Source organism: Pundamilia nyererei, unplaced genomic scaffold, assembly GCF_000239375.1.
Source record: "Pundamilia nyererei isolate P.nyererei 1_Seehausen unplaced genomic scaffold, PunNye1.0 scaffold00064, whole genome shotgun sequence".
Taxonomy (NCBI): domain Eukaryota; kingdom Metazoa; phylum Chordata; class Actinopteri; order Cichliformes; family Cichlidae; genus Pundamilia; species Pundamilia nyererei.
Window position 1 is genome coordinate 3,154,504 of NW_005187465.1, and position 22,820 is coordinate 3,177,323.

The 22,820-nt window shown below is 39.7% G+C and overlaps 2 protein-coding genes across 2 annotated transcripts in view; one reads left to right on the forward strand and one right to left on the reverse strand.

Moving 5' to 3' along the window:
- The window catches only part of LOC102206383 (transcriptional regulator ATRX-like), a 21,463-nt gene extending 18,390 nt beyond the window's left edge, over positions 1-3,073 (reverse strand). The window contains exons 1-7 of the mRNA XM_013911435.1: positions 2,843-3,073; positions 1,638-1,741; positions 1,515-1,549; positions 879-907; positions 623-747; positions 170-286; positions 30-43 (exon numbers count right to left, since the gene is read on the reverse strand). Of these exons, the coding sequence (XP_013766889.1) occupies positions 30-43; positions 170-286; positions 623-747; positions 879-907; positions 1,515-1,549; positions 1,638-1,741; positions 2,843-2,862 (444 nt within the window). The 5' untranslated portion in view covers positions 2,863-3,073. The remainder of the gene's footprint in view (positions 1-29; positions 44-169; positions 287-622; positions 748-878; positions 908-1,514; positions 1,550-1,637; positions 1,742-2,842) is intronic.
- A 1,672-nt stretch (positions 3,074-4,745) lies between these two features.
- LOC102197871 (plastin-3-like) lies at positions 4,746-20,021 on the forward strand. The gene is made up of 17 exons (XM_005735620.2): positions 4,746-4,812; positions 5,130-5,286; positions 11,713-11,817; positions 11,904-12,055; positions 13,802-13,931; positions 14,157-14,289; positions 15,275-15,356; positions 15,454-15,619; positions 15,711-15,853; positions 16,542-16,637; positions 16,741-16,936; positions 17,228-17,306; positions 17,412-17,529; positions 17,610-17,740; positions 18,382-18,505; positions 18,683-18,807; positions 18,906-20,021. Exons 3-17 carry the CDS (start codon positions 11,757-11,759, stop codon positions 19,036-19,038), a joined length of 1,869 nt encoding a protein of 622 aa, XP_005735677.1. The 5' UTR covers positions 4,746-4,812; positions 5,130-5,286; positions 11,713-11,756; the 3' UTR covers positions 19,039-20,021.
- The last annotated feature ends 2,799 nt before the right edge of the window (positions 20,022-22,820 follow it).

Sequence of the window (22,820 nt, forward strand, 5' to 3'; positions counted from 1 at the left end):
TGATATTTTTTTCATATTACTTTAAATACTTGAGCATTTGTGCCTAAACCATTAATAGAACTAATAGAATAAACATTCTCTTTTTGATGTGTTGCAGATTTGATTCTTTATACTAAAATTCCTACCTGAGCATTAGCTAGTGAGCAATTTCATAGGAGTAGTAACTGACCTCCACGTCTTCTTGAAAACTCTTTCCGCATTACGCTTGATTTCCGGCTGCGAAACTCCGGGCCCCTGAAATCATCTCTGCCATTGTCGACTGCTTCAGGCCTGACCAGCACAGTGCCTGTGCAAACAAAAAGTAATCATACAGTTCCATCATTATTAAATATGAAATTAGAAAGCCAAAGCCAGTTACAGACTTGAAGATCCTGCATACCCTATAGGCACTCCAGCACATTTACAATGACTTAATTTTGTTAACTTCATCATAAAGAAAAAAAAAAAAAAAAAAAACAACAACAACAACAACAACATGCAGATATAAACGTGAAGTCTATCAACGATATACTCTGAATGAAACACTAGCCCACTTTCTAGGAAAATGTTATGATGGTGTATAAATAATTATGTTTAGTGTCAAAGTAGCAGTGTGTGTGCAGTCAACAACCTTACGACCTACCTTTAGGCAATCTAGTGATATCAAGGTGACCATTTGCATTAACTGGTCCAAGAACCAAGTCCTCACTTGCATTTGAGTCCCCGGATTCATCCAATCCAGAGTGCTTCATGACAACTGAGGGTTTTCTGTAACATCAGTTAAAGAGAAATGAGCTATATTTAACAAAGTTTAAAAACCTACATGGACAGCAAAAAAGGAGATGATGCACACCACAAATTTTGTGGTTGAAATACTTTTAAACACACAATAAACTCACCGCCTCGAGTACTTGCCATCAGCACCAGCCTGCAAAACGAGACGGTTTGTTTATTTAGGCTGATGGTCATCATGGCTTTGTGTTGAAAAGTATCCCAAAGGGAAATGCATTAAAACATTTTTCTGAGTCTGTGAGTCATTTGAATAGAGCATAAGGACATGACATAATTTTCATAATACTGAGCAAATATGTTTTACAGATACCTCCAACCTCCATACAGTTAGACTACTGCTCAGATGACAAAAATAACTGAGTATTTGAGAGAAATTGTGACACAAATTGTTAAGACTATCGCTATTCCTAATAAAACAGCAACAAAAACATGTAAGTGGATGAACCGGCTCTATGATTCTTTGATACAGACAATGTGTGTGAGGTGTACAAGAACAGAATTTAATCTACTTGACATTTTATACGCTTTAGTTATCCACTTGACAAATATTTGTTATTTGTCTCTCTAGATTAGGTTGTAGATAGAGTCTGTGTTAATACATTTTGGAGAAGGGCTGTTGTTTTTACTAAATCCAGATAAAACCGTTAATGGCACCATTAGTGCCATCAGTGTTACGCAACATGACGAAACACTACAAACACACATACTACACTGACATGTGTTTATTATGCATGTTCACTTACCTCTGTCAAAGTAGAACAGCACCTGTTTGTCAAACCTGTGAACAAAAGATCAGTAAAAAATAAATTGGTAATGCATGTAAACGTGTTTCCATTAGTCATGGTTAGAGTGAGAAAAAGATGTACCATCAGCATCCTCAACTTTTGCTGTGCCACTGCTGTCCTCAGTGGAATTAGCCAAGTATTCATGAAGTTTGTTGACCAATACATTTAGCTTGCTGGTAGAGTTGCTGGACAGGAGAGGAAAAAAAGCAGGGCAGTGTTTATTTGATTAAACAAAACAATTCGGATTATACAGTGCTGTGGAAAAGTATTTGTCTGCTTTCTTAGCTCAGACAAAGATAACCAGAGTAAATACTAAATGTAGTTATTTAAATGATTATTTCATTTATTGAGGGGGAAAAAGCTATCCGAACCTACTTTGACCTACATGAAAAAAAAAAAACTGCCCTTTAAACCTAGTAACTGCTTTTGCCACTGTTGGCATCAAGAACTGAAATAAAGCATTTGTGATAACTGGTAAATAGTTTTCCACATCGCTTTGGAGGAAATTTGGCTCAGGTTTCCTTGCAGAGTTGCTTTAATTCCGTGACATTGGCGGGTTTTTGAGCATGAATGACTGGTTTATGGTGATGCCTGTCTCAATCAAATGAACTAGGCCACTCCAAAACCTTCATTTTGGTCTTCTTGAAGCATTCACTGCCATTAGAAGTGGCTTTGTAACAACTTTTTCCAAAACTTGTTCGTTTATACCAGCTAAAAAGTTTACACTCACCTGATCAACATTAGAATTAGAAATAACTCACTTTCCTGATCGATGTAAATACCTCTCACATGAGACAAAAGCCCAACCTCAAATCTACAAGTAGAGCTAACTAGGTTAACATGGTATGAAGACTACTTTCTGATGCCCCCTTATTTACAAGTGGTCAGCACAGCTTGTTTGGATTGGACAGACTTTTAAGCAACCACAAAGAGATCAGATTCTGCTCCCGGGAGTGTACTATAAATCACTGCACTCCTTTGAGTTCAAATTATGAGCCAGCTTATGTACGTTACGTTCAGCTCCTCCAAAGTTAGCTAAGAAAAGGCTTCTAGAACTGTTTACGAAAAGCCACGTTTTTCGATTTATATAGCCTAATGTGCTGTCCTACCTCCATTACTATTATGTTACTACTAAACTAAACTTGAACTGGCCCGAGTATTATTACCTATGCGGTCATTCTGGTCTAAATAACAGTTAGCTAACTCTGTTAGCAAGTGGCTAAGCTAGCTCGCCGTTATATTTGCTAGCAACGCTAAACAAGCGCACTGTAAACCGTCGGTTTTACCTCAGCGTCACTGCAGACATGTTGCGAAGCAGCTGAACAACCGAAGTCGTTCAAGTTTTTACACTTTCATAGCACAAAATAATGTGGCGCTTAATCTATGATCCACATCACATCCCACACATCCGTTAATGATAACAACTGAACCGCCCGTCAATGGATCTATTTCGCCTCTTTTTTCCCCTCTTTTTTAATGCGTACGAGTGAGCTGTCGCTCATTATCGCCATCTGCTGCCATGGCGTGTGCATGCTCCGTTGTGTTGTTTTCTACGGTTGTATTGCATGGCTTCTCCCTTTGGGATCAGGTTCCAGCCCCCCTTCCCTCCAAAACCACCTCAGAGAACCTGAATTGGATGAGCGTAAGAAAATGGATGAATGGATGGAAGGATTTAGGTGAATTTGAGTGAGTAATGCTCATTTTCAGCCATTTTTAAATTACTCTCCAGCTCATGTTTTTCAGTTTTCTAACAAAAAGTTATTAAATCTTCCCATAGGGAGTAGTCTGTCTGTCTATCTGTCTGTCTGTGGCTGACAGACAGACAGCCACACACACACACGCACACACACAAAAATGCCAAAGAATGTATTTTAGCTTTAAGTTAGAACAATTGTATGTTTTAATTTTACTTTCCTGAAAATAGTTCAATAGTTCCCGCAATTTCTGTTAGTCATTTGTTGGACAACTCTGTAATAGACATCAAAGCCAGATCATATATATGATAATATGTTTTAAGGGACAACAACAGCACTAACCCTGAAGGTCATTTTTCTGTACTCCAAACTTTATGAAAGGAGTAACTTAATTTATGACTTTGCTGAAAGTTGCTGAAAGCATGCCTTATATTTTTTAACGCAGCTGTAAATGTCTTTTAAAAAACATGATGGGATTCCAGAGCTGTAAACTTTGTGTGAACCTTCTGGTTTTTATGTACTTGTTTGCTTCAACAACAGATCTTTCTTGTTATTTAACACATAAATTACATGTTATCTTCCCTGTTAGTATTCTGAGTAGTCTATGTAGTCTGTAAAATACCAGTAAAATGCCTAGTGCCCACACAGTCCCATTTTATAACACTGTCTGTCCCACATACTTTTCAAGTTACAGATCACATCTGCTTCTGATCTACTCACATCATTCCCTTCCACCTGAAGACAATAGGTAAAATAAAGCGTGGAAGATATTTAAATTTCATATTACTTGTTATTTTTCTGAAAAAAATCAGCCATTGTTAAATCTGTTTTCACTGTTATCTTAAAGATTACATTTGACAACCTCCAAATGATGAGTTTTGATACCTCAGCATTTATCAATAAAGGTTTTGGTTTAAAGACCATCAGAACAGGGTTTTTTGAAGGTTATCCCTTGTAATCTATGCAGGAAGAAAATGAGATCTCTAACTTCTGATCCTCAATTCAGAAAAGAGAAATAAGGTTTACCCCTAGGTCCAAGGGGAAAACAGTTAAATGTGCAGCACAACTGAAGGTTTTCACCTGTCATATAATGTTGTTTTGTATTCATTGTGAAAACCTCACCTTAAAGAGCGACAATGACTTGGAAAACCACGCTGGTGGCAGTGGTTTAGACAGCAGACCAAATGTTTTTTTAAATTATAAGGTCAACAGTTTTATTTGTCTTCTATGAATTATGGATTCAGCTTGTAAATTTATCAGTGTTGTATAATAACTGTAGAGTTTTTAAGTCCTATTAGGAGTGTCCCTTAAGAGTGTTGTTGACCCACTATTGATCATCTGCCTAATCACACGAGCCAAGGTGTGAAAACAGGTGTGGGTCACTATCAACCGAGGTTTCAGGTGAACCCATTGTGAGACCTTGCCCAACCCTATCGTGTGACTTACTGCAATCAAATGACCTAAGATGTGAGTAGGCGATAAGGAGTCTGGGAGGGGGTGAAAGAAAATCTGGTACTCTCCACCATTTGCTCTTAGAACTGAAGAAGATTCTCAGATGAGAGGTGAGTACAGATGCTTTTCTTTCCAAGCTCCTAAGAAAGTGTAGGTAAATCAAAATACAAGAAAAACTCCCCACAATTTAAATATAAAGGGAAAACATAGTTAGATATACTTTGAAAACATTTTATGAGAATTTAAAAATACTACATTTTCAACTGAAAATATTGCTGAATATATACATATATTTGTGCACTTGAGATATGACATGCCTATAAAGAATGTAATTGATTTATTATTTCTATAATTGTTCTAATAAATCAAATTAAGTAAAAAAAATGTTTAATACAAAAAGACTTTTCACTGATGTATTTTATTTCAGTTTACATTTTTGGCATGGATAACCCTCCATAGAACGCACCGCCTGTTTGGTGACGTCACGAAGGGCGGGCGAGCATTCCTGCCGTCTACTTTTGTCTCTACGTGGAGGAGGTAGGACTGCAAACTGGACAGTGTCTGGAATTTAAGGCGCACTAACAGTAAGTACCAATTTCCTGACAAGTTCTAGACCAGCACCTACTTATAGATAGAGTTTATATCAGTTTTGCTTATCAAAACAACATCCTTTGTCCCAAGCTTTCCTCCCTGTTATCCTCTGTTTGTAGGGATGGGTTTGCTGGAGTAAGCAGGGGTAGTTTCCTGCCTATGAAACTTACATGTCTGTCGCTAGCCGGCTAGCTCTAGCTACACCTTGAATGTAGCTCGTTCATCATCTCTGAGCTGAACGAGTCTGAAAATGTTGAAATATTGCACTCTTTCACTCCTTAGTTATGACCACATAACTTTTGGAAAAAGTAACTACTGCTCAAAGACGTAGTATACATATACTAGTTTCATTGTGTAACTATGTATCACATTTATACACGAGGTTCACATTTCTAGTTATTTTTTATTTTTGTAGATGCGGGCTGTTTAGAAATTTTTGAATATGTAAAATCCTACAGGAAAAGTCAAGTTAGACAGAAGCAGGTTTGTTCCTTCATCACGCCGCCTCTCACCGGAGGAAGTATAGGTGGAGCCTGCACTATTTCTTTTAAGTAATTCTTTTTAATCTTCCCGCTCCACCAAGTTAGCATATAAAAACCACATACCAGAACACAATATCACAGTCTGTAAATAAATCTTGTGTAACACATCTCTCTGCTCAATGCTCTTTACTTTGCTGAGTGTTTCTCCTCTGTGTGTGTGTGTGTGTGTGTGTGTGTGTGTCTGTCTGTTTGTTTGTGGGTTATTTTCTGCAAAGGTCTGACTCTCCCACTTTTTGCCAATGAACTGTAAACGTCTATGACGCCTTTGCACTCAATGTGCAAGAGTTAGCGTAGCTGATCCTTGAAAAAGCATTGTTCTCATGTGGTCTGTGCTGGTAAGCCTGACAAATGTTTCCCAACCAAAATAAGGCAGCTTGCTTATGCACAAAGTGACTTTTTGTCTGTGTCTGTGTGTGGAAAACAGGGCTATATAAAAACGTGTACACCCCAGAGAGAGATACAACAGATTTCCCCGAGACCATCTGGAGCTGCAGCGCTCACTTACATCTGGGATTCCAATCCTGGATCGTTCTTAGGACACGGCTGATCAGCAAGGTCGGCTGATAATGTCAGAGAAGCCCGTATTTTAACTTTATAAATGTTGTGACTTTGAACATAAAGCGTGTTGTGAATACAGGGTCTGGCCTTCTCTAAAATCTTGTTTCACTTGTATGGCAGGATACGAGGATGCAGGAGACAAGAGGTGTTTAATTCATAAACATGATTAATACATTGTTAGCTGTTCTCGTAGTGTCAGCGCTAGTGAATGTGATGATTGCATTTCCTTTGTGGGGAAAGAAAAATGCTGGATGACATTTTAACTGTAACCTGACTGGCGTGGTTAGATTGCCCATGAATGTACTGGTATGTAGACTATGCTCCACAAAATAGCTGAGGTAAAGTGTAATTTTCCCTTGCTCATGCTGTGGAAGTATAAGAGCGCCTACTGTATGTGTTATTTAAAAGCACAGACATTACATGTGCACGCTGCTGTCTCTCCAACCAGACCTTGGAGACTGTGGATGGGTGGTGTATTTTTAAAAAACCTTGTGCTTCCAGCCAGGCTCACACCTGTGCGAGTGAACAGGTTTTCCCACTTTTTTCCACCATCAGGATCTATGGGAACGGTCACTTGTTCTGCAAGTCAGTAAAAGTGATCAGGTTACTCTTTAGTTGCACTTCTTTCTTTATTCAGAAACTCCTTTTTTTTTTTTTTTTTTTTTTTTAAATTGCGTGTGCTGATGGATGTTTCTGAACATTAAAACAATGCATTGCTATGCTAGAATGCCAAGTCATTTTAAATAAATCATGTGCCAACTTTAATTAATACTACACATCAAATGCACCAGAGGATATTAATGCAATGAGTCACTAATGTTTTCCATTTTTTTAAAGGCCCCAGCTTATTAACGTGGTTTTTGAAGCAATCGGATACAATGTCAGTGGTATTTTTTACGGTTGCTGTGCCTTTTGTAGTACTGTGAGTGTGCCATGCCTATAAAGGATAATGGTATGCAAGGTTTTTGTTGAGTAATAGCATAGGTGTAGGTGTGGCTGCTTACCTGTAGGAGTAACAAGCTGATTCAGCAGCACCTCTGTCTGTATGGACTCCCGTACTAGCCCCTTTTAGACTTCCTTCATCATTTAGTAAAGCTACATGCTTTCATTTGGCCAACAATGGTAGGCTATAGAGAGCAGATTGTAAAGGCTAGGTGGTTGCTGTCATTTCATTTGAATGTTTCCATGATGATTCACCACATGGCCTGGCTTTTAAGGCTTTTATAATATCACTTTAACCCAGCCCAGGGTGTTGCACTCGCAGCTGTACATGATGTCAAAGTAGAGTAAACTCAGCAAACAATTTGTTGTCATCACCTCCCTCCTTACCTGTCAGTACTGCCCTGCTGATCCCAACAGCCTGAACAGGAAATAAAGGGCTGGCCCTACAGACTGGCTTTCTGCTCATGAGTCATTTTCACATCTGCACAAGATTGTGAGTGTAAAAAACAAACAAAACAAAAAAAACAAAAACGTCCCATGTTCTTGCAGACCGTGTTGGGTGTGTGCTTATTGAACTTAACCACATTTGGGAAGGGTGCCCAATCTATTTGTGTGCCTCACATTTCCCACGTAACTGTGGATGAAACACTGGCGGGGCGGGGTGTGTCGCCTCAGCTCTGCACATTTAATTCAGCCATCTGGGAGCAGCCCTCGGCTTTAAATTGAGTGAAAGATTCATCAAAGGCGATTGTAAATGGCGTCAATGTGCTGTTTTTGGCTCAACAATTAAAGCCGCTGCTGGTAAAGAAGTGTGTGTGTGTGTGTGTGTGTGTGTTTGCATTTGTGCGTATTTGTGATATCCAGTTGTAAAATGAGCTAGGAACCGAGAGAGCTTCTTGAACGGAGGGGGGTTAGATGTCTTAAAGCCTACAAAACAAGTCCAGTTATGCTTGTTTTGCTGCTGCTGGGTATCACATGACTAGGATGACTGCACATCTATACAGATGAGCATTTGTTTCAGTCCAGCTTAATTTCAGCTGGAGCTACCAAATCTTGTATTTTAGGATATTTACAATATTTTTCTGTTTTTGCTTGGTTGTTTGTTTGTTTGTTAGTTTGTTTTTAATTAGTGAAAAGTATATAGCTATGGCACTCCTGAGTCATCCTCTTTGTACTATAGCCAAAGACTGACCTCTTAATAATGTGCTCTATCAGAGGTATTGATGTGCTTTTAGGCAGACATCCATTTAGGAGGTTGATGTTGTTTTCAATGTTAAAGCACAGGATTTTTACAACACACACACACACACACACATGCAAACACATGTGCAGCTGTCAAAGAAAACAACTGTCTTTGGAAACCAGCCGCTCTGAACTCTACTCTCTAGTGTAACACAAGATTTATGGCCACAGCTTTGCTACGGTGATTACAAACGCTCTATTCTTCCGTGCATCTCACATTTGTCCATTGCCATCTGTGCCTTTGCTCCACGTACTTGTGCCCTTCTTCTGTTGTCACTCCGCCTCCTGTTGAGGGTGTGACAAGTGAGCGAGTGAGGTAATGTTTGTGGGCCCTTCTTGCAGCAGGCCCAACTCAACCGGCCACATTTCACATCCTTTTTGGAGAAAAGTTAAATATAGCAGTGCTGGAATTGGCATTTTCCTAATAGTTGAGTGGGGAGTTTGTGCTTGGCCTGATTTGGGGTTGCTTTGTTGAAGGAAAACACACTTCTCTCTGATTTATAGTAAGTCTTTTAAAATGATTTGTGCTTTGATGTGGCTCATTAAAGTGACAAATCCCTTACCGTCACATAGTTTTCGAAATTATGTAATTTTGTCTGAAGGACTTTTTTGGGCAAGTCTTTCTTGTTTTTGCAGGGCCGTGTGTTTTTAATTTGTCACTTTGTTTTATATTTATAGCTTTATGGGAACTGCATCACGTCTCTGATGCCTTGTGGCTACTGATGAGTCACCTTTCGTGACTATTAATAGTTCATTAAAGCAGATGCAAACTTTGGTTCACTGTCTGCTCAGCTGTCTGGGATGCTGCTGAGGGTAGAAAGATAATAGATGGCTCAGTTCACTCAGAGACGTTCAGGCACAAATTCCACTATTCGTTCTGTTATTTTTATATGTTTTGTTGGGGAAACCAGGCGTTGCCCAGGATTTCTGACAAATGTGACGATCGCACATCTGTAGCTTAAAGTCTGGCAAGAAAAAGGGAACGCGTTTCTATCTGGAAAAATCTTTGCTCTTTTGCTAACCGCTTTTTGTTTTCTCAACCCTCGTGTTGGAGAGGAATGCCATCATACCAGTTTAGCCTTGGAGAGCGAGGGAGCTCACCTCTCTGTAAGTGGAGCTCACTCAGTCCAGGCCTCCTGCATTCCTTTGCAGCTACTGAACAGGAAGGGGGTGCTGACAGAAATTCCTTATTTTCAGTGCCTTTTTTTCTCAATAGTTCCTTTGCCTCGGAGGAGAATGGGAAGCAGTGGTTTTTGTCAAGCAAAGTAGCTCTCAAGACAGATTCTCACTGACTCGTGGTCGATCCGTGACTTGAGTAGTTAACCTTTGAACCAGACGAACCTGACGGGTCATGTTTCATTTGCTCTGGCTGTTTAAACAGATTTCCATCTGGTCTTGCCCATGGCGTGCCACTCGCCAGCGTTGATCTAATATTCAATGGGTTTGAGCTAACCTATCAGCACACTGCAGTCTCTTTGCACTGATCTGTCACTCAGTGCTGTCTTTTTTTTATCTCTATGAAACAGCCATGGGTTTGAATATGCAGGAACTGTAGACAAGGGTTAAGCGTTTGGTGTTCCTGTTCCAAGTTCCACTCTTTGCCCAAATAATATTGACCAGTGCTATTGAATGGGATTTGGGTGCATGCAGGTAAACAGAAATAGGTGGTTAGAACCACCAGCTTTCCCCTGACAATAATTCATATTTATAATTATTAGTAAATTTGAATGGGATATCTGATGACCTACCACAGAACATAGACCATAGACCAGGGGTCGGCAACTCCAGGCCTTGAGGGCCGGTGTCCCTGCAGGTTTTAGATGTGTCCTTGAACCAACACAGCTTATTTAAATGGCTAAATTAGCTCCTCAACATGTCCAGAGTCGTGGTAATGAACTAATCATGTGATTCAGGTGTGTTGACCCAAAGTGCAATCTAAAACCTGCAGGACACCGGCCCTCGAGGCCAGAAATTCCCCACCCCTGCCATAGACCCAAGAGACTTTATGGTCCTCCTTAAAGTTAGCTACACAATTCAAATGCCTTGTGTAGCTGTTTGGCTACACAGAAAGAGGAGATTGCAGGGATTAAGCCAATGTGGGGGTCATAGAAACATACGGTACTAAAAAAGCAAACGGTGTGTAGCTTGACAGCCACTGTGCTATCTGTTAATCAAATGTTGATTGGTTGAAAAGTCACCTTGAACAGGAATGGGAACGATAGAGTTCACCACAAAGAGGAAGAGATTAAAAATGAATAAATAAATAGGAGAAAAGCAGACACAGGGCAGTTCGCCCTCTTGTTTTCACTTTACTACAAACAGCTCTTTGTGTGTTTTGACTCATGTGTGCACTGTAGCAGGTACTAAGCTAAAGGTCAACTGTCCCTGTCATGGTCACTGTTATGTGTGATTGTCCATGATGTGTGCAAAGCTCATCACAGGTGCTTAAGTCATGTAGTGATTGGCACTGGAATCCCAGATTGCACATTTTGTTGATTGTTTGTAGGTCAAGCCATTTAATTTCAGATGCATTTTGGTGATAACACCCCGCAAATGTTTCACATTTGCACGTTTGTCTAGAGATCCCTGGCTTTTGAGTCTTTCCAACTGCTTGAGTCTTTTGAGTCTATTTCAAACTGCATGCACAGTCTTAACCACTTTTTAATTGCAGCTGTCAGTAAAAAGATTTAACTTGCTTTGTCGATTTGATTTGCAGTATAGGCACACAGTAAAAATAAAACATTGTAGTTAAAAAAAATCTATATTTTACAAGATTTACTGTATAGTATAGTATAGTATAGTATACTAACTGAAGAGTAATCATTTAGTCAACCAAAGGCTGATGAGATCTTGACTCATCTATTAGTTTCATTGGAAAATGGGCTTGCTGCTATACAATAAAACTAACAGGATGTGACTTTGATTAAGGAAAAGGAAAAGCGATAGGTAAATGAAGCTATTTTAGGCCTGACAGAAAATAAAAGGTTCACTTATCTGCTGCGTGTCGATGCCACTCCCTTTGCTGGTTGAATGCATAGAAAGTGACAGCAGTGTGGGTGAGTTTGCAGGAGTGATAAAGATGCTGTTTTCCTCCCAAACTATTTTTAAGATGTTGTGACTCTGCTATCTTCACAGTCACACCTTTCTTTGACTGACCAGCTCAGGTCAATCTCAGAAAAATGTCTGCAAAGCTAACACAAGAAGAAAGGGAGGAGATAAGACAGATATTTGAAAGTTACGGTAAGTAAAAGTCGTGTTTCTTTTTATTGCCGTCATTGTTACTGCTGGTTTAACCATATCTGATGATTCTTTCTGTGTTCTTATAGATAAGAACGGAGATGGGAATATCTCTAAACAAGAGCTTGGTGACCTTCTTAAAGACATCGGCCATCCGCTGCCAGGATTCAGGCTTCGAGAGCTCATCCAGAAGCTCGATACAGACAATGATGAAAAGCTAAACTTTAATGAGTTTACCTCGGTACGTTCTAAGCAGAGCCGAAAAGCATCCACATGCCACAAATGCATACAAGCATACTGCAGGAATGTGAAAGTGATAAACTGAAGAAATGATTAATCCTTCACAGTAGCAGCTTCTTGTACAGTCTGCATTCTTTATCAGTCAAAACTTGGGATCACAAACAGCACCCCAAAATGTTATCACCCTTGGTCCAAACATCTACTGACTAATTATGTATGTATTTATTTAATAATTAAAATTTTATTGAATTAGACATTAGAAACATCAACATATAAAAAGGCAGTTCAAAGACACTGATGTAGTGTGATGTATACAAGGGAATTTGTACAATAAGTACAAAAAGATGTTTTCACTTTTTCTTTGGATATGAACTCACAGAAGAGGCCCTGTTGCTCCTTGGCTATCACATTTTTTTACAATTGAGACTTCCCAACATCTTGTCTGGCACAAGTCTGATTGATTAGGTATTTTTTATGGCACTGCAAAGCTGGGATCTGCAATCCAGCATGGTCCATATATAGATAATAATGACATGTATAGACATACATGTGCCATTATGCGAGAAAGATGAATCAAAATGAGCAGAAGTGGCTGAAAGTATTAATAACCTCCACAAGGCTGCTATTGTGTTGTTGCGGTTGCTTCTTTCACCTACACTGGGTAGGAAGTGCAAGCTAGCATCCTGTGGCCTTCTGCGTGTAAAGAGTGCTGTGCTAGTTTGCCCAGCAGCTCATTGTGGTCACACCGACAGCTGTGGAGGCGAGGCCACTGATGAAGCTCTGATAACTCCGGCTGCAGGAAGTATCACATACATTCCTACTGAATACATATTGTCAAACCAGCTTGGTTTCAATTCTCTCCCATGTTGCGATTTACTGATAAGATACGCTGCATATCAAGAACTGTCACCACATATTGCTCCCATTATTATTGTTAAATGACGTTTAAATATGTGGGTGTTTAATTTGGAGGATAAGTGCTGTAGCTGTTTCTGTCATAATCTCATCAACCCGAGGCCATCCTGGACCTTTAAAGCTCGTTGATGCCGTCAAAACCTCAGCTACTAGCCTAGATACTCACCATATCTTCTTAACCCAACCTGCTGGCTACAGGGCTATGTTTTCGTGCCACTGAGGAGAAATTCCAGCAGATCTCCTGTGTCTGCCGAGCAACCTGAGCTGCCACGGTGGCTCGCAGGAGACCACAGTAACAGGAGAGAAGATGGTTGAGGCTTTTTGCACAGAAGTATGACTTAATAAAGATTGTTTGCTTCACTGATTCTGATTCATTGATTAGTCTGCTGATTGCATTGAAAAAAAAGTCAAAAATTCAAAAATGGTCCAAACGCTTCCAAATGATTTCCGATTTAAAAAAAAAAATAGAAAAAATAATATTAAAATGCTGAATTACAAATGAAATTGCCGGAATAATCATATTATAAATAACATGCAGCTGATCTGAACGTGATCTTTAGTAAATTTGCTCAGTAGTTTGACACATACCTGTTTAATCAAATGTAATTCAAAGGAAGTGTCTGTCATTGGTCTGTTATGCTGAGTCAGTCATTGTAGGTACTGGTAAATGATGGTGTCTTATCTATTCCAATTCTCGTAAATTAGGATTATTTCCACCACTTTTTTTGAGATTACTACGACATAATCCCAAATCAATGTCTTTAAATGCAACACAAACACGCCATAGCCTTCAGCCTTCGCCATTTCTAACCATTCTTTGCTGTTATTTTAGATTGTTGATGAACTGAAGGCCGGCCAGATATCCAAGTCTTTCCGCAAGGCCATCAACAGAAAGGAAGGCATCCTGGCTATTGGAGGGACGTCTGAACTGTCAAGTGAAGGCACACAACATTCGTTCTCTGGTACGTCAGAGATTCCCAACCTCATTGGCACTGTTTGCTGCCAGTGTTTGTCATGAGCTGTTGACTTTGTACCCTCTGCAGTTCAGGTGCAGGCGCTTCATTTAACACTGAAGTAATCTATATTAGACAATGTGACCTAGTGAAATTAGGTGATATAAGCAGCCCACTCACGTTACCTTGTTGGTGTTTGGATTTTAACTAACCTGTGTCTGTTTGTCCTCATAGAGGAGGAGCGATACGCCTTTGTGAACTGGATCAACACCGCTCTGGAAAAAGACCCTGACTGCAAACATGTTCTGCCCATGGATCCCAACACAAACGCCCTCTTCACGTGTGTTGGAGACGGTATCGTACTCTGGTGGGTGCTCCTGTTACTGTCCCTCACTGAGCTCTAACACTGCTCTAAAGGTTGTTCATATTAAAAAATATGAGTTTTTATATCAACATATAGAGGTCTAAAGAGATCGCGTTGTCTGTGCCTGAATTGCAGCTGGACTGGTCAAAGCTCAAAATGATGCTTCACTGTTTGAATTGGCTACTTTTAAAAATCTGTTTGAGGTGCCGGTGTGGCTCCCTGGGTTGAGCAGGCGACCCTATCACCATGAGGCTAATGCAGCATGCCCGGGCTTGAAGCCACTGGGCCTCGGAGTGCTGCTTTATCCCTGTAATGCCTCAAAATCCCAAAACATATATTTAAAAAAAAAAAACAATACACACACACACACACACACACACACACACACACACATTTGCTTCTGAGTTGGAGTTCAAATTAATATCCACCTTTCACACCCTTCATTTGCATTTTTGTGACCTGGCAAACAAAAGCTATGATTTTGTTTATTACATGCTGAATTATGTTTTGTGATACTGTACAACTGTTTAAACATACATCAGTTTTACATTAACTCAAGCTCAGTTTATAAGACTGAGAAAATATATGATTACTTTTACTTAAGTGTTTTTGACACCAATGGCTCTGAAGTAATAAAGTAACAGTCCTTCATGTTAAACATATTTCTGATACAGCTAATTAAGTTGCAACATAAAAGGATATTGTTAGTTTGTCTAAGGTTATGTTGCTACAATATAAAAGCAAGAATCAGTTAAACATCACATGTTTGAATTTATGTTAAAGTTTAAAAAAGTGCCACAAATTTACTTAAACTGTGAATGCAAATCTTTCCAACCATGATGCCCTAAAAGTTAGATATTTACGCCCAAGTTGCTTAATATTCACAAACACAGATGCTTTAGAGACAATAAACATTTGGATTTCTGTCTCCTTAACAACATGCATCAGACATGTTAATGTTTGTGGGGGTTTTTTACTCTTTGCACAGCAAAATGATCAACCTGTCAGTGCCCGACACGATTGATGAGAGGACCATAAATAAGAAGAAGTTGACTCCTTTCACAATACAGGTCAGTCAGTTTTTTCTTATGGTGTTTTTTTCCCCCTCACATTTTTTAGCAAATGTTTTTGTTGTTGTTTTGTTAACTGTTAATTTGTGCCTTACAGGAGAATCTAAACCTGGCCCTGAACTCTGCTTCAGCCATCGGGTGCCATGTGGTGAACATCGGTGCTTTAGACCTGAGAGAAGGGAAGCCCCATCTGGTGTTGGGCCTGCTGTGGCAGATCATCAAGATCGGTCTCTTTGCTGACATTGAGCTCAGCAGAAATGAAGGTACAGGGCATTAAATAACATGCGCTTCAGTCCTGTTGTTCCCCCAGTCTGTTTTCAAGCAGCTTAAGTGATGATTAATGCTCCTGAACAGCACTGGCGGCATTGCTGAGGGATGGGGAAACTCTCGAGGACCTGATGAAGCTGTCACCAGAAGAACTGCTGTTACGCTGGGCAAACTTTCACCTGGAAAATGCTGGACAGAAGAAGATCAACAACTTCAGCTCTGACATTAAAGTGAGTATACTCACTGGCACTGAATCCAGTTGGTGCATCTAAATAGTAGATGCAGAGAGAGGGACACTAAACAAAACTTGAGAACATAATATTACAGGTTTAATGTGGCTTTTAAGGTTCTTCACGGGGCTTTTTAAATCCATTTTTGACTTGTTTTTCACTCCGGTAATAACTACGTCTACCAACACAGGCGTCTGTCAGCCCACCTGGACAGGTAGCACATGTTTGTACAAACTTACCCAAATATCCACTTATCTTTTCCAAAAATAGGAATGAGTGGGTAGTGTCTCAGGCTTAGCTGTGTATGTAGGGATTAAGACAAAGACACAGTCTTTCTGTGGCAACATGCATTTTAGTGAGTTAGTTCAGGTGAAAGGTGCCACTACGTCAGATGTACAGCATTTTGTATACAGTTATGCACCTGTATGTGTATGTATTTTTCTCAAGCTCTGCATTTGTTTTTTTGTTTCTGATTAATTCTCATTATTATAACATTTAGCGATGTGATCCTCTAAAAACTTCTAAAGTTCAGTTTTTGTCCCTGTTGAAGTTGTTCTCAAACCAAATCAAGTTTATCATCACCTTTCTCAGAGTGAAGCTGCCTTTAATAAGATAAAATGAGTGCAGGTTTTGTTGTTTGTCCAATAGCAGGAACCTACATTTTCTTTCTTTGTTTTCCTTTATTTAGGATTCAAGAGCCTATTTCCACCTTCTGAATCAAATCTCTCCAAAAGGCACAGATGAGGATAAGCCACGCATAGACATCAACATGGCAGGAATCAATGTAAGCACTCTGACAGTCAGCGCTCACAGCTGAGCATCTCCAACACATGCCAGCAGCTGTACAGGGCCTCTGACTCAAGTGTGTGTGTGTGTGTGTTGTTCAGGAGAAAGACGACATGAAGAGGGCAGATGCCATGCTGCAGCAGGCTGACAGACTCGGCTGTCGGCAGTTTGTCACTCCAGCTGACGTTGTCAGTGGAAACCCCAAACTCAACCTTGCTTTCGTGGCCAATCTGTTTAATAAATATCCAGCACTGACCAAACCTGAGAATGAGGATATTGACTGGGGACTGTTGGAAGGTGGGTTATCAAGACGTTCACAGGTGGTAATCAAATGAAAGCTAAATTGGAAGATACAAGAGGCCCCAGGGATCTGTAGTATTTCTCTGTTACATTATTTATGGGTGAATGAGTAAAACAAAAAGTTTGATGCAGTCAGGAACCATCTTTGATGGAAAAGCAGAAAATGAACATGAGAAATCTCCAAAATTAATTTAAAAAAAATCTGCTTGAAAGAATCTACTGTTCACTTGTATAGTTACATACATTCATCATTAAGTTCCTTAAGACTCACAATCCTGTACTGTCCAGGTGAGACGAGAGAAGAGAGGACGTTCCGAAACTGGATGAACTCCCTGGGAGTGAACCCACATGTGAATCATCTGTATGGGTAAGTAAACTTCCTGGCATCTGAAACAAAAAAGTGGGATACTAGCTTCTTCTTTTTGTCTTATTTAATGTTTATTATTAATTACAATGCTCACTATTCTTCCAGAGACCTACAGGATGCCCTGGTCATCCTTCAGCTCTATGATAAGATTAAAGTGCCGGTTGACTGGAACAACAAGGTCAACAAGCCACCATACCCTAAACTGGGAACCAACATGAAAAAGGTAGACCTAATGGCCTTATTCTTTTAGATTCAAGAAGAAACATGTTGGCTTTCTCCAACTATTTAATTTATATTTCCCAGCTGGAGAATTGTAACTATGCAGTGGAACTGGGCAAAACGGCCAAGTTCTCCCTCGTTGGCATCGGCGGGCAGGACCTGAATGATGGCAATGCTACCTTGACTCTAGCACTGGTGTGGCAGTTGATGAGAAGGTACAAAAAGTACAACACCGTGTGATTTCAGGAATAGAATCAAGTAGAAGTTCCTCCTTCCTTTTGTTTCTGCGTTTCTGCTTTTCTTGTAGTCAACAAGATAAGGAAAAGGTTTACAGCCTGGCGTGCTGAGCATGCATAGCACATTTCTGTGTCCAGCTGACTTATTTTTAAACACTTAAAAAATATAAAACAACTAACTTTCTGAATTGTTTACATTCTACAGTAACACAGATTGCAAACTTTGGTTTTTAAGCCTTAAGTGGCATTAGCAACCTTTTATAAGTCATATGTAGTACACATAGTATATGTAGTACATTAAATAATAAAGTTATGTATCATTATATTTTAAAGGGACTTCTTATCCTCATTTACAGCATTTGGGAACAATTGGTTGCCAGGGAAAATGAGTATTTAACTGGCTGCAAGTGGTTTCTGGAGGTTGCTGGAAGTCACTGTGAAATTGATCACTGTGCCCCAGTCATTGACCCCATGGTAGCCATTAATCACTAAGGAAAAATGCTCATCCCACAATCGGTTGCCAGTGTTTGCCAGGATGTTTTTGTCTTTGGTCTTTTAGTTAAAAACTGGAGTTCTCTGTTCAGTCCTGTAATAAATATACTGCCTCTCTACTCTTTCAGATATACGCTGAATGTACTGGAGGACCTTGGTGATGGAGAGAAAGTAAATGATGACATCATTGTACGCTGGGTGAACAAAACATTGGCAGAGGCTGGAAAATCAGCCAAGATTTCAAGTTTTAAGGTAAAATGACATTGGAGAATCAGACATCTCTACATATGTAAACCAGCCCTCATCAGCATTGAGCAGCGTAAAAAGATGTAGTCATGTGATTCGGTTGGGGAGGGGTGGGGTCTCATTTTGCTGAGACGGCTCCATGTGTGGGTCGGAGCCCTAATCTGTGTGTTATGTGGCGATCAGGACAAGGAGATCAGCAGCAGTTTGGCAGTACTGGAACTCATAGACGCCATCCAGCCTGGCAGCATTGACTATGATCTGATCAAAACTGGCAGACTCTCTGAAGACGACAAGCTGGAGAATGCCAAGTAAGGACAAAAAGAAGGAGAAGCAGCTTTTTGACCATAAACTGGTAAGTAGGGGTGACCAGCTTTTATATAACTTACCATGTCTGTATCCTCTCTAGATATGCCATTTCCATGGCGAGGAAGATTGGAGCCCGCGTCTACGCTCTCCCAGAAGACCTCGTGGAGGTCAAGCCCAAAATGGTGATGACTGTCTTTGCCTGCTTGATGGGTCGGGGGATGAAACGAGTCTAACTAGCTGGAATCATTGTGACAATTACTCATACCCACAGGCCATTAGCATTTTGAGAGAGCTGCCCCGTTCGAAGGAATTATGTTTGTTTTTTTTTCTTGTGTGTCAGAATCATACATTTGCATGTGTCCCTGCATCTTCTGATTAATAGAGGTGTTTTCTGAAGAATAATGTGCTTTCATCTTATTTAAAGTGAGGCTGCAAAACTAAAATTTCTAAAGACTTTGATCATCTTTACAGTTTCAGTATGCAGAACTCTTAACGTGTAAGAATGCTGTTTTGTTTTGTGTTTTTTAAGCGAGCGTGCCTGTTTGCAGCTGCAAGGTTGTTTACATATTTTTACTCAGCTCGATAAGTAAATTATAGCCTTGAGTAAGCAAAACACATTCCCAAATACCATAGTTATGAATAAATGCTTGGTAAATGTTTGGGAAGGGGGAGGGGGAATAAAAAGAGAAGAGGCATCAGACAACCATTTCCTCTCACTTGATGAAGTAAAACCATGGCCTAAACTGGCATCTTAACTGGCAACGTAAACGTCTACATATCCATATACAGAAGCCATAAGGTCTGATCATAGTAAAGACCATGGTGATGTGCTATCTGTATTCTTGTACTCGTCATTTGTTTGTTTATTGGGATCATTATGCGATGTAAATGCTGTTCTTTGGGTGTTTCTGGTCTTAGTTGTTTGGGTTTTTGTTTTTTTGTTTTTGTTTTTTAAAGTATCTGTTACGTTGGATGAAGAGCAGGCTGACTGGATTCTCCTGGCTTCTGCTGTGCCTTCTTGTCTCAAAGACAACTTGCACTCATTGCGTTGAGTTTTTCCTTTCCTTTTGTATTCACTGTTACCAAATATAAATTGCAACTTCATTCCAGGTAGCTTTATGATACTCTATGACAATGGCCAGATTGTATTTGGTCTCGTGTTCATGTCTATTCCTAAGGGCTTTACATGCAACAATAAATATGCCTTGGAAAACCAGTCTTATGTTTGATCGTGGTTATTTCTGACCACAAGTTCATCTTTTAAGCTCTTCCACCTTTCTTTAAAAAATGAAATTTACTATTTTGTTTTCACTTTACAACATTGTGTAGCCTGGCTAAATTAACCAGCCCAGAACACAGATTATCTTTGGGGTTCTTTTAATCTGAATGATAAAGTAAGTGCTCAGAAGAAAATAAAAGAGGTTGTAAAAATAAAGAAATAAAATTGTTACAGACAGTTCTTATCCAGTAACAGCTTTGTGCACTGGTAACCCACTGCTACTGCAGGTTATTTCCCCAACTTTATCAGCATCTGGAACTCAAGGACGTCTAGCGTCATTTTGTGTCTGATATAAACCCAAACATAAATAAAACAAACTTAGCAGTGCAAAAATAACTGTAGTGGCTTCTCCTGCTAAGATACAGAGCCAAGATTAAACAGTTAACAAGGTACATTTCCCTCTTACCCACAGAGATAGTATAATACAAGTGTGAACTCAGCAGAAAACGGAACATAGATCCCTCTGAGATGAACGGCGAAGTTGGTTGCAGCCACTCCTGGTGCCTTAACTGTTGCACACTTTGCATTCAAAACAGATCACGCAGCGAAAAAAGGCATTGCACACCCACATAAAACCAATGCAAGCTAGCACTCCCGTGAATGTCTCTGTAGATCCCCATGATCCCTTGCGCTCTCAGGGGTACCCCAATAGAAACAGCGCCATCCAGTGGCATGTCCCATAATATCGAACTTCCACCTGGCTACAATTAGATCAAAGTGGATGCTTTGGTTACTTGTAGATCAAAATAAACATTATGTTGTAATTATATAGCACGAATTCAGGGACTTTATATTGTAAGATAAAGTCTCTACAATATTAGAAGCAAATCTCGCGCATCTACACAACCCACTATGAGCAACAGACATTATGTCTAAGATTTTTAGGACAGATTGGAATAAATTCAGTTTTGTGGAGATTTTAAAGCATGAATTTAGAGGTCGTCCTGGCTTCAATGCCTATAAGACATGCCTGTAGTTTACCTAACTGACTTCATGGAAAAATAAAGCTGGGTATCATCTGCATAGCAACAAAGATGTAAGATGTCATATTCAGTTTCTTGTTAAACACAAATACCTGCATGTCTGAAAGCTAACATGTCTAACCTTTAAGCAGTCGGACTACAGCAGCAGAAGACCACACAAGGTGCCACTCCTTTCAGCAAAGAACACAAAAACTAAGCCATAATTCTCATCGGCTCACCAAAACTGGAAAATAGAACGATTGGAAAAATGTCGCCTGGTCTCATGAGTCTGGATTTCTGCTGCACCATTCAGAAGGTATAATCAGAATTTGGTGTAATCAGTATGAAAGTATGGATTATACCAAAAATCTTTTACTTGACACACTTTGGGGCCCTTAGTGCCATCTGAGCATCATTTAAATGCACTGTTGGTGACCATGTCTGTGTCTTTTACATGGGTAATATATCAGTTTATCTGAATAAAGTGACGTATTAAGTATAATTAGTGATGCTGGATTCATCATGCAAGAAATGCATCATCTTGGCTCAACATCTTGAAGGGTATGAACAAACAGTGGTTGGTATGGTTACAAGTAACCATAGAAGAGGATACATACAAGTCTAAAAACACTTTAACATTTAATATGTTTAAACTGATGTTAAACATGACTTTTTTAAGCATTCTCCGAGTACTTTCAGTGTATTAGATCTTTTGTTTTGTGAATGATTGATCCCAAAATGTACTCAGGAGGAAGTTCTTTGTTTCCAAGCGCCTCTTACATCAGATACCTGTTGTTTTTTTTTTACTGCTTCTCCTTCCTCTTATCTGAGCTTCTGTTAATGTTACTACCTTTATGCTTTATGTTCTTCCTCTTTTTCACCATAAAATCCCCCACCTGTTTTTTTATTTGTTTTTTTTTTTAAAAAACCTCTGTAAAAGAAAAAAACAAAGCACTTACAGTTTCTGCTTTTACTCGTCTCTTCACAGTCCATCAACAATCTCGTTGCCCAACAGAGATAGTAATGGCAGATTGAAGTTTACTGTTCACTGGGCTGAATCTTATTCAGATGGAAAGTCCTCTGGGCTTCACTCCCACTAAGTTTTTGAGGATCTGATTAAAGCGGAAACTGCCAGGCTCTGTCGGAAAGCTGCATGATTATGAAGAAGTCTCGTGTGGTCCCCATCGCCTGGGTTTTCAAGCTCCATTTGCAGTGGAGAGTGGTGGCTGTGGTGAAAGTTTAGACTCCTAAACGTCGCTGCTCTTGATACTTTTTGTCAACAAGAGAAGATTAAGCAAAATATTTCAAGTCAAACTCTCAGGATCAAACTGTCAATAATCATAAATATCCCACAGATCCTAATGTTCCCATCCTAGATCATAAAGAAAAGAGGCTAAGTTCGTGTTTTACCTTATATCTAAGGTACATCCTGGCTCCCCACCTCTCACTCTATAGTAGCTGGGATAGGCCCCAACCCCCCACGACCCTGATAAGGATAAGCAGAAGTGAATAAATGGATGGATAAAGTTTCACAGTAAGTCTACAAATATAAGTGTACAGCCCAAAAATCATATGTTAGTACAAAGGTACTGTGAGCAAAATATACTTAATTCCTCACATTTATTATATGCAATGTAATGAGATAGTTCATAGTAGGAATCAGCGCAGAAGCAGCAGCATATGCTTGACTACATTCATGTTTCTGTTTCTGCTAATCTTCCTTTTTTGTACTGCACACCTCTTTGAGCCAAACCGACTACTGTTAAAATGACCC

Coding starts and splice junctions, on each gene's coding strand:
- LOC102197871 (XM_005735620.2), top strand. CDS start 11,757: ATGTCTGCAAAGCTAACACAAGAAGAAAGGGAGGAGATAAGACAGATA. Junction 11,818..11,903: donor ACAGATATTTGAAAGTTACG/GTAAGTAAAAGT, acceptor GTGTTCTTATAG/ATAAGAACGGAGATGGGAAT. Junction 12,056..13,801: donor ACTTTAATGAGTTTACCTCG/GTACGTTCTAAG, acceptor CTGTTATTTTAG/ATTGTTGATGAACTGAAGGC.